Below are 14,631 nucleotides of genomic sequence, written 5' to 3' on the forward strand. Positions count from 1 at the left end.
GAATATATTAGAGATCTCAGTTGATGGAATGCAAATTATTATAATTCCCAGTACCAGCCCGTGTAGAACTGTCTGGTTTTGATTGCCTGCTGAGATTAATACAAGACAATGCCCACTCACACGTTGTTATATTGATTTTCAATAGCTACCACCTTGTCAAAGATAATATATATTTTGCAACATATGTATTATCCTATCCATCTCTCTCCCTCATGTTTCCATTTATGCTGAGTCTCATTTGTAGGTTTTGAACCAGAATTTTGTATTGGAAAAACTATTTTCTGTGACCACAATGTTTTCACCACTCCTGTGGGGTCTTTAAATCCAGTCTTGAGGGTCTTGCAGAGTATGACTTTCTTTCTTTGTCTCCATAATCACCCTAATTTGTATGGATCTGCTCCTGACAAGTACAAGAGCAGGCCACTTTTATGCACATGGACACACTCTTCTTTAAAAGCCCCTCAGCCTTCAGAATCTTGAAGAGAGTGACACCCATCCCAACCTCCTTCAACCAGAAGGATGCTGGCATTTGTTGGCAAAATCCATTGAGGATTAGTCTGACCACCAAAGTGCTGCACTAACAAACACTCTCTCTGCCTTATACTATCTCTAGCATTTTAGTCTAGATTTCAAACTCTCCTTTGAAATGAAGGGTAAGTCTCAGATACTAACAATGTGTGTTAAATACATATACCAAGAATATAATGTACTGGGTACATGGCAAAAAATATGCCTGATCACATATGGTGTCTGAAAAGTTAAAAAACAGACATTAACACTTACAAAACAAGAGCTCAATTAGAATAAAGGTTTACCAAACTCGACTTTTTCTAACGTAATATAAAACCTAGCTATGTTGTCTCTGACATACAAGTTAATTCTGTACTTCATTCTAGCATAGCAGCACAGTGCTCCTGACCTGCCAGCAATGTGAATCCACCTGCCTCACAGCAACCCATCCCCAAAAAGACTACAGAATCAGACAGCTAGCTTCCATTCTCCAGCGTACTTTTGAAAGGGAAACCACTGGGGCCTGCTTAACATTCGGGTCTCCTGCGGCTGCCTGCACTGTGCTTCTTACCGTGCATCCGCAACCCTTCCTGTGCCACAGGTTTCTTCAGAGCCGGACAGTCAAGGTCCCACCCAGACAGAGAGATGCCCACACCATACTTTAGAAAACTCCTATTTAATTCAGCCCATAATTGTAACAAACAGCGCAGGCACAGGTTAACCATACGGTTTGTATGGTATCTCTCTGCGTGTAGACACTTCCTCAGGACCGATCACGACCCCAGCTGTGCTGAAGGGGCCGGACGCTCCCGCTCGCCCCGTCCGGCTGCGCTCCCTGCAGGTCCCACTCGTGTCCGGCCCCACTCTTGTCCGGCCCCGCGCACACACCCTGCGGCATCCCCGCGCCCCTTCCCGCCGGGCAGCGGCAGCGACGCCTGGGAATTAGCCTGCAAGCGGCAAAATAATCCTGTTTCCTCGAGAACATACACGTATATACGAGTTTCTGCGTGTGCACATATATATATATATCCATATACGTGTATGTATGTATAAATGTGGATATGTACGTGGCTTGTCAACTTCGGGGGCTTGCAGGCGATGCTGGGGGCTGCACGAGTTTGGGGAAACGCCGCAACCCCGGTGCAGCACCCCAGAGCGGCGGCGGGCGGGAGAAGCAGCACTCGGCGAGGGGAGGGGGCTGCGGGGCCGCGCCGGCCCCTCGGTCCACGGCAGGAGGAGGAGATACCCCGAGCGGCAGCCCAATGGGAATAGTGGCGCTTCCCCTTCTCCCGTTTCCTCTCTCCACCCCCAGCCCCAGGCCGGGGAGGCGGGAGGCGGCAGCGCCGCAGCCCGGCCACCGGAGGGGCACGGGGCCAGAGGCAGCCCCGCACGGCCCCTTCTCCGCCTCCGCAGAAACACCTGCGGGGGGAAGGAAGGATGCCGGGAGGTGGTCGCCCTCCCCCGCGGGAGCGCGGGTTGGCTCCGGAGCCGCCCCAACCAGAAGGAGGAGAAGACGAAGAGAAAGGATCAGGAGGGAAGTGGGGAAGTTGTGCCTTGCCCGCCCCGCCGAGAGCCGGAGCCATGGGCTCGGCCGGGGGGGCGCGGGCCGCCCCCTCGCTGCTGCTTTCGCTGCTGCTCGGAGCCTCGGCCCCGCTCTGGCTGCGGGCGGAGACGCTGGGTGAGTTCAGGGCCGGGCGGGGACGGTCGGCGGGCGCGGCGCCGGGGGCGAGCGGAGGGGTGCTGCGGGCTTCTCCCGCCGCCCTCGCCTCGCTGCTCTGCGGGAGCGTAGCCTGAGCTGCTCTCGGAGCTGTATATAGCTGACCTGGTTAATCCTCGCCGGGTTTATCCCCGTGTCTGAGTAGCTGCGAGATTAAAGCGGTAACCAGCCTTACGGTAAATGTATATACTACGACTTTCTTGATGTTTGTTAATTAGGACTTTTTATTTTTTTTAATTGTTTTTTATAACAAGTCAGATAGGCGGCGAAAAAGTCTCCGGCAAGTTTCGTGCGGGAGGCAGGCGGAGGCCACCTGGGCGCCCGCTGTGACCGCGCCTCGCCAGCCCCGGCGGGAGCCCCGGGCGGCGCTCGGTCCGCGGCAGCGGCGAGTCTGCTCCGGGCTGGGGCTGGGGCTGGGCTGGGCTGGGCTGGGCTGGGGCTGGGCCGGGGCCGGCAGCCCCTGTCCCACAGCCGCGTACGGCAGCTCTGCTCTCCCGCTGCCTCGGGGAGAAAAGTGAAATGCCCATACTCGTTCCGGGACGAAGTTTCGTAGGCATCTCAAGGAGACGTTACGAACCTTTTTGTGGTAGTGCAGTTTGTTGCAAATAGAGTGCGGGTGCAGTTCTCTTTACCCTGTGTTTTTAAACTTCCTGTGTAAATTACCAGTACAGCTGACATCTCCGACCGCGGAATTGCAACCTCTTGGCTGTTGCATTGCGTGGCCTGATGCATCCGTCTTGGAAGACTTCACTGGCAGCTACCGGTAAAATAGCTAATACTGGAAACTAAGCATCATAATGAGCTTGACAATGCGTTCAGATAACTTAGAAGTCCTGTATTAATGTTCCGGCTTGGCTGCACATTCCAGAACACAGCGCCGTGCATTAGCTGTATACAGGCATTGGCATTGTATACAGGCGTTGGCAGAAAGTACTTCGGCTGATTTATTCCTGCTCTTCCCATAACCTCCTATTAACAGAGGTTTCTGAAATGCATCTCCACAAAAGGGAGAAGTTGGTATGAGTCGTCTTGCCACTTGCCAGTTTCTTGGTAGCTTTGCTGTTCTGTCCTCGATGTGCTGGGATTCCAATTTGATATGGTCCAGGAAACATATGTAGTGAAGAAAAAACGTTCCCTTAATTCCCTCTTTTCATCAGTGTTTTGGGGGGGGGGGGGTTTGTTTGTTTTCCTCTTTCACCCTTGCTTGTCTCTCACTCAATGGCATAAGGTAGAAGAAAGTCATTTGGGGAGCAAGAGAGTAATATAGTAAATCTGCTGGGATTTCAGGGGGTTTTGGTGCATACAGTAATAAGTATGAATGTCCCTTCTTGTCCACATTCCCAAATAATTGGTAAAAGCACTTTTGTTTTATCCATGCTAAAAATATTTCTACTATCAAATCAATGGTATGGAAACACAAGTATTATTTTGCCTGGTTCTCTTTGGACCAAACTCGGATTTACAAGGTAATCTAGTGTCTAGAAAGCAGAAAAGATATTGATTTCCCACCCCCCCCCCCCCCCTTCATTTTTCCACGGGGGGAGATCTGTGTTTATTTATTACTATTACCCTATAAATTAGGGGCTAAGTGTTCTGAAGTCACACCAGTGGAGAAAGGAGATAAGGATAAGTGGATACAAACTTCCTGTTACACAAGCTTCTTGACTTGATTTAAAAGTTGTAATGGAGCAGGAGAAGTGCCAGAGTGAATCAGGCTTGAGTTTCAGATAATTCTGTATCTCGTCACCACTGGTGTTTCCCACTAGCCGATTCGAAGACAGATGCACTGGTTTGAGTATATTGATTTTAAAATATCCGTTTATAAAGAATGAAACATTACATTTTCCTGACTCTTCATGAGCTAACTGCGCAACATGCAGCCTTTACCTTCATCTCAACTTTTTCTTGAGGGGTGGTACAGAACAAGGATGAAGTGGCTGTTACGGCTTCTGTTCTTTTAGTTCTGTTTCAAATTAAGGAAAGAACCCTTTTTTTTTTTTTCCCCTGTGGCCTGGTTATTTCAGAGAATGGCTTGTATCTGAGTGTGATTGTGTAGAGTCCGGGTGTCAGCACCTTTTCTGTTCTTGAAAATATGTTAAATTTGCGTGCTGTCTGAAGAATCTGTGAATGTGGAATTTTGTTGTCCATAAAATGATAATAAGAGAGGCTGAGCATCAAGGAAAACTATTTTAATTTAAAAAATATTTGTAGGCTTAGTAACTCTCACCTGGGAACAAATAATACATCTGTGACTGTCTTTGGGATTTATAATAAATAATAGCTTTGGGATTTATAATAAAAGGCAGTTCTTTTCTCCTTTTTTTCTGTTGTACACAGATCTTCTCTTGGGGTTTCAGTTGCTGAAAGTTCTATTCTGACAACTACAAAATATACCTTCCTCCCCTTCTGCCGACCCCACACAGCCATCCCATATCCTGGTATCTCCTCTAAAAATCTCCTCCAGTGGTTAGAACCCAAGGTGGAAGGGAGGCAAACCTGAACATATTATCTTTGCCTTTCACCATTCCCTGTTTTTTCTTCTGGTGGTGCTGAGCAAGACCTTGACCCATGTAATTGTGGGCAGCAGTAGTCAGAGTTGAATCTGAATCTTTCAGAGTTTTGACTCATTTTCTATTGCATTTCTGACCAGTAGGACTTAAAACTGATCCAAAGGTTGGTTGGTTGTAGGAAAGCATAAGAGGAATGGGGATTTTAATCTATTAAGTACAAGATTTAAGCCACTGCTCTTGCTGTACCTCATTTATTTTCACTTAAAATAAAACACAGCTATGAAACTAGTTCATGTGGGATTTGCAGATCAGCTTCCAGGAGTGAGCTTTGCTTGCTGTATTCCTGGATCTGTTGACAGTTGCACCCAGTGCCCAGTTGGAAGAATCGATGGGGAGTAGACTTTTACATGTTTTGAGGAAAGGCTGTTATTCAATGTGACAACAGTGTATCCAGTAATTACAAGAGATTATGCCTGTTCTCAGGGGCTTGCACAAAACCCTTGCTGAAGAATACTGGTGTGATCATGCTAATCCACTTTGTATGCCCATTTCCAGCAGTTTGAAATGCAGATTGAGATGAGTCTTTCTTGTACCCAAACCCCCTGCTTCAGTTTCTGAATATAAGTGATTGGTAAATTTTCAGTTTGTTTGCATTTTGTCCTTATGTCTGTTTCCTTCCCTGGCTCCCTCTCTCTTGCCTTGGGAATGCTGACTAGAATTGCTAAAGAGGGAGGCAACAGTTTTCCAGTTGCAGTTCATAAGCAATGCGTGTACCCACCACAAGAAAACTGCAATGTTTTCAGTCACACAGACTTTGCTATAAATAGCTCTCAGCTCTTTGTAAATACTTCTCTTTAGGTTATTAGGGGATGTATTTCAAACAAAATCAAAGACAGGGAGGGCAGCAAGAGTCTCTCTGACAATGCAGGGAGAAAAAATGCTTTGGGAAAGTTGTTATCTGCATGACTGTTGACTCATATTTCATGAAAATTATTTGTTGATTTGAAAAAATGAAATTATTTGTTGATTGAAAAAATATATTTGTTTACATTTATCAAAACTGTGCCATCTTTAGTCCAACTGAGGTGCATGGGTAACACAGTAAAAATCGTTTGAAAAAAATGCCAGTTTTGAGGACAGTCATGCTACTCTGTAGGGATGCCTAAGGTACCTTTTCAAAAGTGTCTTAGGTACCAGGAGTAGTGTGGTTTTGAAAGCCCATCTGAGTTCTCACACCATGCCAAGAAGTGTGGTCCTGTGTGGTGGCAGGCACTGAAGTCCTTAGCATAGACATCGCTGTAGTTTGGGGCTGGCTGTATCAGATCAGATGCTCTCCTGTGGCATGTACTCATCAACATATGGGTTTGCACCATCTGCTAAGAATAAAACAAGCCAGACAAAATCAAAATAAAATCCTTCTGACTGGATTCAGTGGAATGGTGTTGGATCCCAACTAACTGCAATAAAAAAATATTAATAGCAATGCATAAGAATGAGCACACAACTTCCCCAAAAGGTTTAATTAGTGTTACAGCTGGGAGTGGGAAACTTCAAATTGGGACAAGCTAATAGTGATGCTTGATTAAAAAAAGAATAGTGGTTTGACTAGTTTTAACAGTCTACAGATACCTTCTTTTTTGCTTTCAAAAGAAATTGCAAACTATCTAATTAAACTGATTCTCATCTGTGAAAACTGTGTGAGTGCTAAAGCCACATTTTTGAGGTTGGCTGTATGCTTGTACATAGGGTGAGGCTGCTAGTAGTTTTGGTTAGGATTGTTGATCCTATATAATTAGGCCTGGGAGCTGAGTGTTTTGAGGAGAGGAAGCATTTTGGTCTTTCGTTGCTCAGGACTTGCCTCTCAGGAGCTTCCTTCCAAGACATGAAGGCTTATTTTGGTAGTGGTGGTACTTTCTCATACTCTTTGAGCAAGATTTCCAGTTCCCATGTGACCGTATTTGTTATTTCCATTTCCCTAATGGGATGGGATTGCTGTCTGGTGGCAGGTCCATTCTGCTCCCCAACACAGGCACAGAGGAGGATGAGTGCATCCATGCTGTGCAGTATTTGCCCATCTCTAAAGAGCTTCAGCCAACTATGATGAGGGACAGGAGAATAAATAGGGAAAGGAGAGCAGAGCAAGGCTAGAATCCCAGTCCCCAGGCCTCCTACAGGACCAGGGTGTTCATTTTTATATTTAGTATGATGCGTTTCAGCCCAAGCTACATCTGTAATTACATTGGTGTTCATCAGGCATTTAGTTAAGCTCTGAAACATTGTTTCTTCCTTCAGTTGCTGCAGAAACCTCATACCCATCACAGTTTTGTTCCATGATGTTCAAGTTTCTGGCATTTCCACCACAAATTGTTTAACAATATTGGATTTCAGTATAATGCTTTGACATTAAAGTTGAAGTCATGTTGATGTCATCTTCCAGATGTTCATGTCTACTGAATAAAAATTTTGTTTGTTTGTTTTATTTCAAATTACAAAAACACATGAGGAATTCTGGACGTGATCCCTCATGCTATACAAAGGCCTGTGTGTGTCCTGTCAGAAATCAAACAAAACTTTTCTTCATGGAGTAGCAGCAGAGACTTCAAAAGGCTCTGGAAACATAGGTGGATTTCTTCACCCACCCGAACAAAATGGCTTTGTTAAGTGCCTGAGCCTTGTTGTTGCAGCTGCACTAACTGTGCAGAAAGGAGATGTGTGGCTTCTGCCTGAAATTACTCGTGTTTTGCTCTGGTGTTACACCAGTTCTGTGTTGGTGTGTTATTAGTCAGTAATGTCTCACTTGTAAAATGAACTCATAACAACAATAAAAGTCCACAGTTTGTCCTCCAGGTCTGCAAAAATATATTTTAACTTGTAAAATAAATTCAGTTATCTTGTGGGTCTCCCTCTGCTGGGATGCTTTAGCAGTGAGGTCCGTGGCTCGCATTTGAGCTTTTGCCTTCCCTATTGTGTCAGATTTCTCCCAAAGGCAGGGGTTTGTATTAGCCCATATTTGTTGTGTCAGCATGCTACAGGGGAACTGAAGTTCAAATGCCTCTGTGCTACAGAAGGCTTTTTGGGTGGATGTGTTGACATTTTCAAACCCAAGGAATCAGCACTTACTGACCTAGTAGTATTTTTTTGATGATACTTAGTTGCTGTGTTTTGTAGGTGGAAAGTAAAATAAAACTGTATCAAAATAAATTGAACAGTTACACTGAGAGGTTCACTCTTGGGTGGAGTGAAAAAAACTTTTCAGACCTTTCTGCCGTATCCTGTTTCAAAAGCTGGGAGTGTGATTGTTTAATACTACTGCTAATCAAAAAAATCTGGTCAAAATAGAATTATTGAGTTCCAGTATAAGTTCACACAGGGTGGCATAAAATAGACTTCTTTCTGCTGTTTTTCATATCTATAAGTAAATACAGTCTCATTAATGTGTCACAGGAGGCACAGAAATGATGGTGTTGGTCACAAGCGGTGCCACAACCACCACTGTAGTACTGAAGAAATTATGTAGCTGTTGTTTTTTTCTTTGCTTGTTTTTTAAATTAAGAGCATCTTTCACAGCAACTGTATGTAACCACAATGAACTGGGAAGAACACAGAAGTTTGTGGAGTTTCTGCATGTACCATTTTGTTTAGCTTTTACCTTGAGGATGAGTATTAAGCAGGCTGGTTGTGTGACAATACTGATAAAAGACATTTCTTGCTTTCGGTGCATCAAGTCAGAGTAGTTCTTTGATTGTTTCTTCATCTTCGTTCAGTTAAATTTTGCCTCCATTTCTACTGGAGTTGCATTTGTTGTTAGTTTGCAGTAACCATGGAGGAAATAGTGCACCCAGTGTCTAAGAAACTAAGTCAAAAGACATAAAAAAACTTGTTGCACTGATAAATGACAATTATTGTTTCCATCACAGATCAATTTGTTTTCTCTTGAGATATTTGTTGATTTACACCTTGGGCATAATGTGGTGTTTATATAATTCACTTTGAGAGAAGCAGCATCCTTTCTTATTAACAAATTGCATATTCTACCTAGGTGTACAGGCATAAAAGGTGGATGTGTGATTTTTCAAGTCAGGACAAGTTTGATTTTTAGAAAAAAAGACCATCCTCCATCATTGATGCCTGTCTATCTTACTTGATTAGTGTATCACACTAATGAAGTAATTGCATATTAAAATGAGGGGTGTGTGTGGTTTCATTCTATCATGTTCAACCATTTCCTCTTGCCCAAATTAAAACTGTTTTGAAGTCTTGCCTTCCCACCTGCTACTGTAACTGGAACAGCTCTGCTTCAGCCCTTCTTTACCCTGGTGTCTCTGAATTTCCTGTCCCTGTGGGTTTGTCAGTCCTTAGCACTGCTGTGAATATTCCTATTCCTGTGCAACCCAATATTCGAGTCTGGCCTTGAGCTTGCAGCATATGTTTCCCACACAGTCCAAATTTGGTGCAATATACTGTAAGTTAATCTCCAGTAAAGCATAGTGCAGAGAAAAACCTGGGAAGAAAACAGATGGAGAAAGTAGAGCAAACAATTTGCATATATATGATATGACTCTTAGTTAAGATTAGCATTTCCCACTTTGCCTGAAAAGCCCTTAATAAAAATCCTACTTCATGTTTGCCTCAAGTCAGCAGAACTAGAGGAGATGCCCTAATGGCAAAATGTCCCCCTCACACAGGGTGGGAGGGAGCTCCATCTCCTTCTCCAGCCCTGTGTTGATGACAACATTTCTGGGATGCTGTAGGCATGGGGCAGGGAAGAAACTGCTCTCCGTGGGATATTTGCTCCTCATAGCCTTCATAGCTCTGAACCATCAGCAGGGTCCTGAGTTACTCTGAATGGGTGCCTGATGGAGGAATATTGACCATTTTCCCATTTATTTATAGCCCTTCATGGTTCTTTCTGAGCATGCAGGTACAAGAAGTGCTTGGCAACAGACTCGGTGCCTTCTCTGCACTTGAAGTGTGTAATACGGACATGTATCTCGTAGTAATAATTTATTTATTTAGAAAACAAAACATTAGTTCCCCCTTTTTTCAAAAACAGGGCTCTAAGATTCCTCTGAAATTTCCATACCTTTGTAACTCCATTCTCATATCTGTTGATATGCTAACAATAAGATGTTGATGTGGTCAGTTGCAGCAATATGCCACCTTCATAAAAGGAAAGCATTGGAAAATACTTAAATGAAGCTGTGAAGTAAATAAATAAATTACAAATCTTTTGTTTCAGCAGTTAAAAAGGCATAGACTTTTTCTCACACCCACAAGCTCAAGAGTGCTGTATTTAGAGTGCTGAAAAGCAAATTCCAGTACTGAAGCTCTCTTCTCTGGCGGGCTACATTTGGGTGTAGTGCCTAAGTCCTGGAAGCAGTGACTAAAACATGCTTATTTTTGACATGTACTCTGGTACTGTCTGTCTTTCACAGATTGCAGTGGAACTAGATTGTGATTCACATTTGTGTTAGTGTAAGAAAGCCTTTACTACTTGTTCAGGTTTCAAACCTGCATGATGAGTAGAAAGTTCTCTCTTGGTGGACATGGCTTCCTGCTGATAGAAGAAGTTACTTATAAGGAGATATCTGCCTTTTGACCTTTTAGCACCTAAATAAATAAAATCTCAGATCTTGGTATGTATTTGTCTTTGTGAACTTCTGCAAAGGTGGGAAGTTCCTGGGGTACTAAAGGCTGCCCAGGTCAGTTGTAGAAATCATGTGAAGTCACTGCCAAGTAGCTGGAAGGATTTCCCTGGCTAGTCCCAGGTGGCAGTGCTGCAATGGCTAAAAAAACTCAGACATTAAGAAATGGCAGTATGGATGTAAGCTATATTGCTAGATAAGACATTCAGAAGAGGTGTCAGGGTTTTTTTTATCTTCACCTGATGGTGGCAATCTAGCTAGCTACCAAAATAACTTTTCATATGTTTGAGGCTGAGCATCTCCTGAGGCTGGCTGCAGGGACATCCTAAGGAAAGCCAGTTCCCAGCCACAGTCTGAATGGCTGTGGAGTTGATTGCAGCTGGGCACGTGGTGGGAATTTGTGGTTTATTGAACCACCCGGGAACCAATTGGCAGTCATTTGCTTCTTTCTCATTTCTACTTTAAGAGGGACATTATACTAAATAATGTCTGTGAAGAGGAGGGGAAAACATGCCGTGGTTTGTTTGACCTCCTTCTCCTTTTGCATCCCTTTGAAGTTGGTAAGTAAATAATTTGGGCAACAAAACAAGCACTCCTCAGTGTTCCTGTTTTTCTTCTGCTGCTCTACCTTCCCTTCCTGCTCTTGGCTCTCCTGACAGCTTGGTTAGCTAGGGTTGCAGAATAAGTGTCCTTAGGAATTGCTGCAGCACAGAGGATAAAATATTTCCTGACTTTCTAATGGAGTTAAATTAAAATGCAACTCAAACCGAATATTTACGTGCTATTTGTTTTTCCTTTTGCAATAGGGCATACTGTGATGTGGGAAACTTTTCCCTTAAAAAGATATTAATACTAATTTGAAGGCCACGGAGGACGACAGTCACCTTTTTTGTCTTTTTCGTTATAGACTTGCTTTAATTTTTAATGGTTTCTTTCATTATTTGAAAATAGGGGTTTTTTTTCTCTATCCACAAAGTATTGTGAAGAACATAGAGCTGGACTTTCAAAAAATCCTGCTGTGGATTTATATATTTTTGTAGTAGGGCTCAGACAGTTGCTTGGTTAGTGTAAATGGCATCTGCCCTGAAGCCAGCGGCTTGTGAAATCCTCAAATGAGTGGCCATTTCTCCCCCTACCTGCCCTATGGTGCCTGTGGCTCTGGGCCCTAGCACTGCTGGGGAGGACTGGGTGTTCTCACCTGCCCAGCAATGCCTCAGGGCTGTGGTGTTTGCCCTTTGTTTGAGCTCAATGCCAGGAAAAGCATGAAACTCTGGCATCTCACCATTCTCTGGGGAAGGCGTGGGTTTAGGTCCTGGTTACTGGAGGATCCTCTTCTGTTACAATGGCACAGTAAAGAGCTGATGCTCTTGACCCAGGTTTGGCAGCAGAGAGGTTAGAGATGAAGTACTTAACTCTTTTACTCCATCACCTCAGAATGCAGTGAAGATGTGAACCCATTTGTGTTTGCATCATGCATGGTTCTGTTGGTGATGAAGGTTACAGTAGCTGTATCAACACTGGAAGTGTTTTCAAACTACATCAGTGGATTTGGCTGGCATCTGGCAAGAAAAGTTGGATTTTTCTCTCTTTTCTCCTATCCCATGTGAGCAGAGGGCACAGATTTGACTGGAAGGAGTTGATTTTTTTTTAAAGATACTTATCTGTTTTTATGCATAACTCAAATTTTATTTCAAACACAGATGCAAAATTCCTTGACTCAATTATTATTGTAGCTCTTAATAAGCTGGAGTTATTACTTCAGTGAAAGCAATGTGGAAGATGAGACAAATCTTTTTTCTCCTTGTGGGGCTTCTTATCAGAGCTCTCAGATCCATAGCTGTGACTCAGTGGCATTCTGTTTGCTTTGACTGTGCCCATTGGCTGCAGTGGCTCTTCAGAAAATGCTGGGTTTTTTGGGCTGAATTCAGAGTTTAGGTATTCAAACCTAATTGTCTGCTCTCCCCTCAAAGTGGAAAGGAAGAAGTACAGGCCATGAGCTCCCAACAGCTCTGTTCCCTGTCCTCCATGTGGAGTAGGGGAAGCTTGCCTTCTCCTAAGCACCACCATGAAGGTGACCTCCAAAAGGATGTCAAAGAGGGAGAGAGGAAGCAGGGAGGGAAATGAAGTTGCTTTGGGGGGACTTTATCCTGGTGGAAAGAGTGGCAGCCAAGGGACATCAGGTAGCAGTAGTCTGTAATCAGGGAGACCAAGTGGGAAATGCTGGGGCCTCCCAGGGCTCACCCCATGGAATGGAAGAGGGCAGGGAGCCGCAGGCTGAGTGCCTGATCACGCCTAGGTATAACATGTATTTAGCACTGGAATGGGTCCAAGGCTGTTATGAATTGCTTTGTGAGGGTGAATCAGAAGGATGAAAAAGACAGCTGTTTGCTGCCAGGATATCGTAGCAATGCTTTTGAAAATGCTTTGATATCCTGCTCTAACTGTTTTGTAGTTGGCCAAATCAACATGTTTCTGAAAGGTGCAGCACATGGAAACTTTCATAGCACTTTTTGAAAAACTGCAGCCTTTTCCCTGTCTCAGAAGGGAACGGTTGGATGAAGGCGCTGTGCACATCCACATGTGTGTACAGCCAAGGAGTGGAAAAGGCTGGGGAGCGAGCAGAGGAGTGAGACACCATGGCTCAGCTTGTGTGCTGGGCCTTGGAAGGGATAAGGAGAGAGTCAGTCCAGTCAGGTGGTTCTGAGTGACAGGAGGAACCATCATCACCTTCAGGGATCTCTGTGTTGCTTCTGGCACCACCACCATAGTGCTAAAGCCCCAGTATCTGTCCGGGGCTGTATCCCAGGCAGCTCGGAGGATGGAGTCAGAGCTTGTTTGTTTTAATCATCTCTGTCGTTCCTGGGCAGGTTAGATCTGGAGGTGACCCCTCCTGCCTGTGTGCCAGTGGCCATTGTCAGACCCAGCCCAGACACAGCTGCTTGGAGACACTTCTCCACCTTGTCCCACATGCATCAATTACATATGTGTCTGAGGGTGGGGATACTTGCCAGCCCCTTGGTATTTCCTCTTGCCATCTCCACAGCCACGTGTGTGTCCTGGTGGGGTCCCAGGTTTGGGTTTACAAACATGAACTGTTCTTGGTGAGCACCTCTTGGTGTGAGAGAGGGCAAGGTGTGCCTACTGCTGTGACAGAAGGTGCCAAGTGTGGTTCTTTCTTCTTGGGGAGTTGTTTCCATCATCTGCCATGGGAGATTATTTTTGTCTCTGGTAAACAGCTTTAGTTCCAGTGCTGTGTGATCTTTGGTACAGTCTGCATGTAGACCAACAGGTGGGTGCCCACGATTCAGAGATCATGATCTTGGTCTCGATTCAAATGCCCGTGGGAACTTGTTCTACAAAGCATGCTTGATGTGTTTTCACTCCTGGTGCTGAGGAGAGATTTAATAAAATCTGAGTAGGTTTAGATTCTCTGGTTGGTTGTTTATTTAGTATCTTGTGCTCAAATATGCTGCTTTGCTCCTGTCCGGTGAGAAGTGATGAAACCTGGATGTCTGAGGCAAGGCTGCTAGCTTCTTGCCAAATGGGTAATAGAAAACAGTTCTCAGAAGTAATAAGTGAAAATCTAGTGTCAGCAAGAAAGTCTGTCAGAATGACTGGTTAAATAACTGTATTTACATCCAGAAAAGCTGTGCCTATAGAAAAGAGTGAGACGTCAGGTGTTTAAACCATAGTTTTCATAGGGATGAGGAGTTGTGTTTTCAATTCAGTGTATTTTAAGTTTGGCTAACACATTTCTACAGAAAATCAAGATTTCCTGTGGAAAATAAGAGCAAAACTAATGGCGGTATTGCTCACATTTTACATTTGATAATGTGACTAGGGATATACTTGAATCCCTTACATCTTGCCTCCATTTCTGAGTCCTAGTTATATAGTGATATTTGTGAGTTTTTTTACTGACGTTTAATCATTAATTTGCTCTTTGAGTTGTCAGATACTGAGCTTTATTCTACCTTCCCTCTATACCTTCTGGCTCTTTCTTTAGGGTGTGTTTTCCAGTAGATTTCAGTGTACCAGAAAAAAGAAAAATCTTTAATCTTGCTGAGAAACTCAGAATTCAGAGCTGCAGCCAGCCTTCTCTGTAAGAAGCAATAGTTACTAGGACTTTGTCTGACTTTTTGGACATTACTTTGGTTCTTGTGGCAAACAAGATTTTATTATTAACTTTTGCTTTATGGCTGGCAGGCAGAACTCAGGCAGCAAGGGATGTTATAGGTGCAGGCTGATG

General features: G+C 44.1%; 1 protein-coding gene across 1 annotated transcript in view; it reads left to right on the plus strand.

Moving 5' to 3' along the window:
* The first annotated feature begins 1,772 nt into the window (after positions 1-1,772).
* Positions 1,773-14,631, plus strand: part of DCBLD1 (discoidin, CUB and LCCL domain containing 1) — a 47,555-nt gene continuing 34,696 nt past the window's right edge. Inside the window, 2 exon segments of the mRNA XM_062489969.1 lie at positions 1,773-1,937; positions 1,939-2,188. Of these exon segments, the coding sequence (XP_062345953.1) occupies positions 1,773-1,937; positions 1,939-2,188 (415 nt within the window).

This window comes from Cinclus cinclus, chromosome 3 (assembly GCF_963662255.1).
Source record: "Cinclus cinclus chromosome 3, bCinCin1.1, whole genome shotgun sequence".
Taxonomy (NCBI): domain Eukaryota; kingdom Metazoa; phylum Chordata; class Aves; order Passeriformes; family Cinclidae; genus Cinclus; species Cinclus cinclus.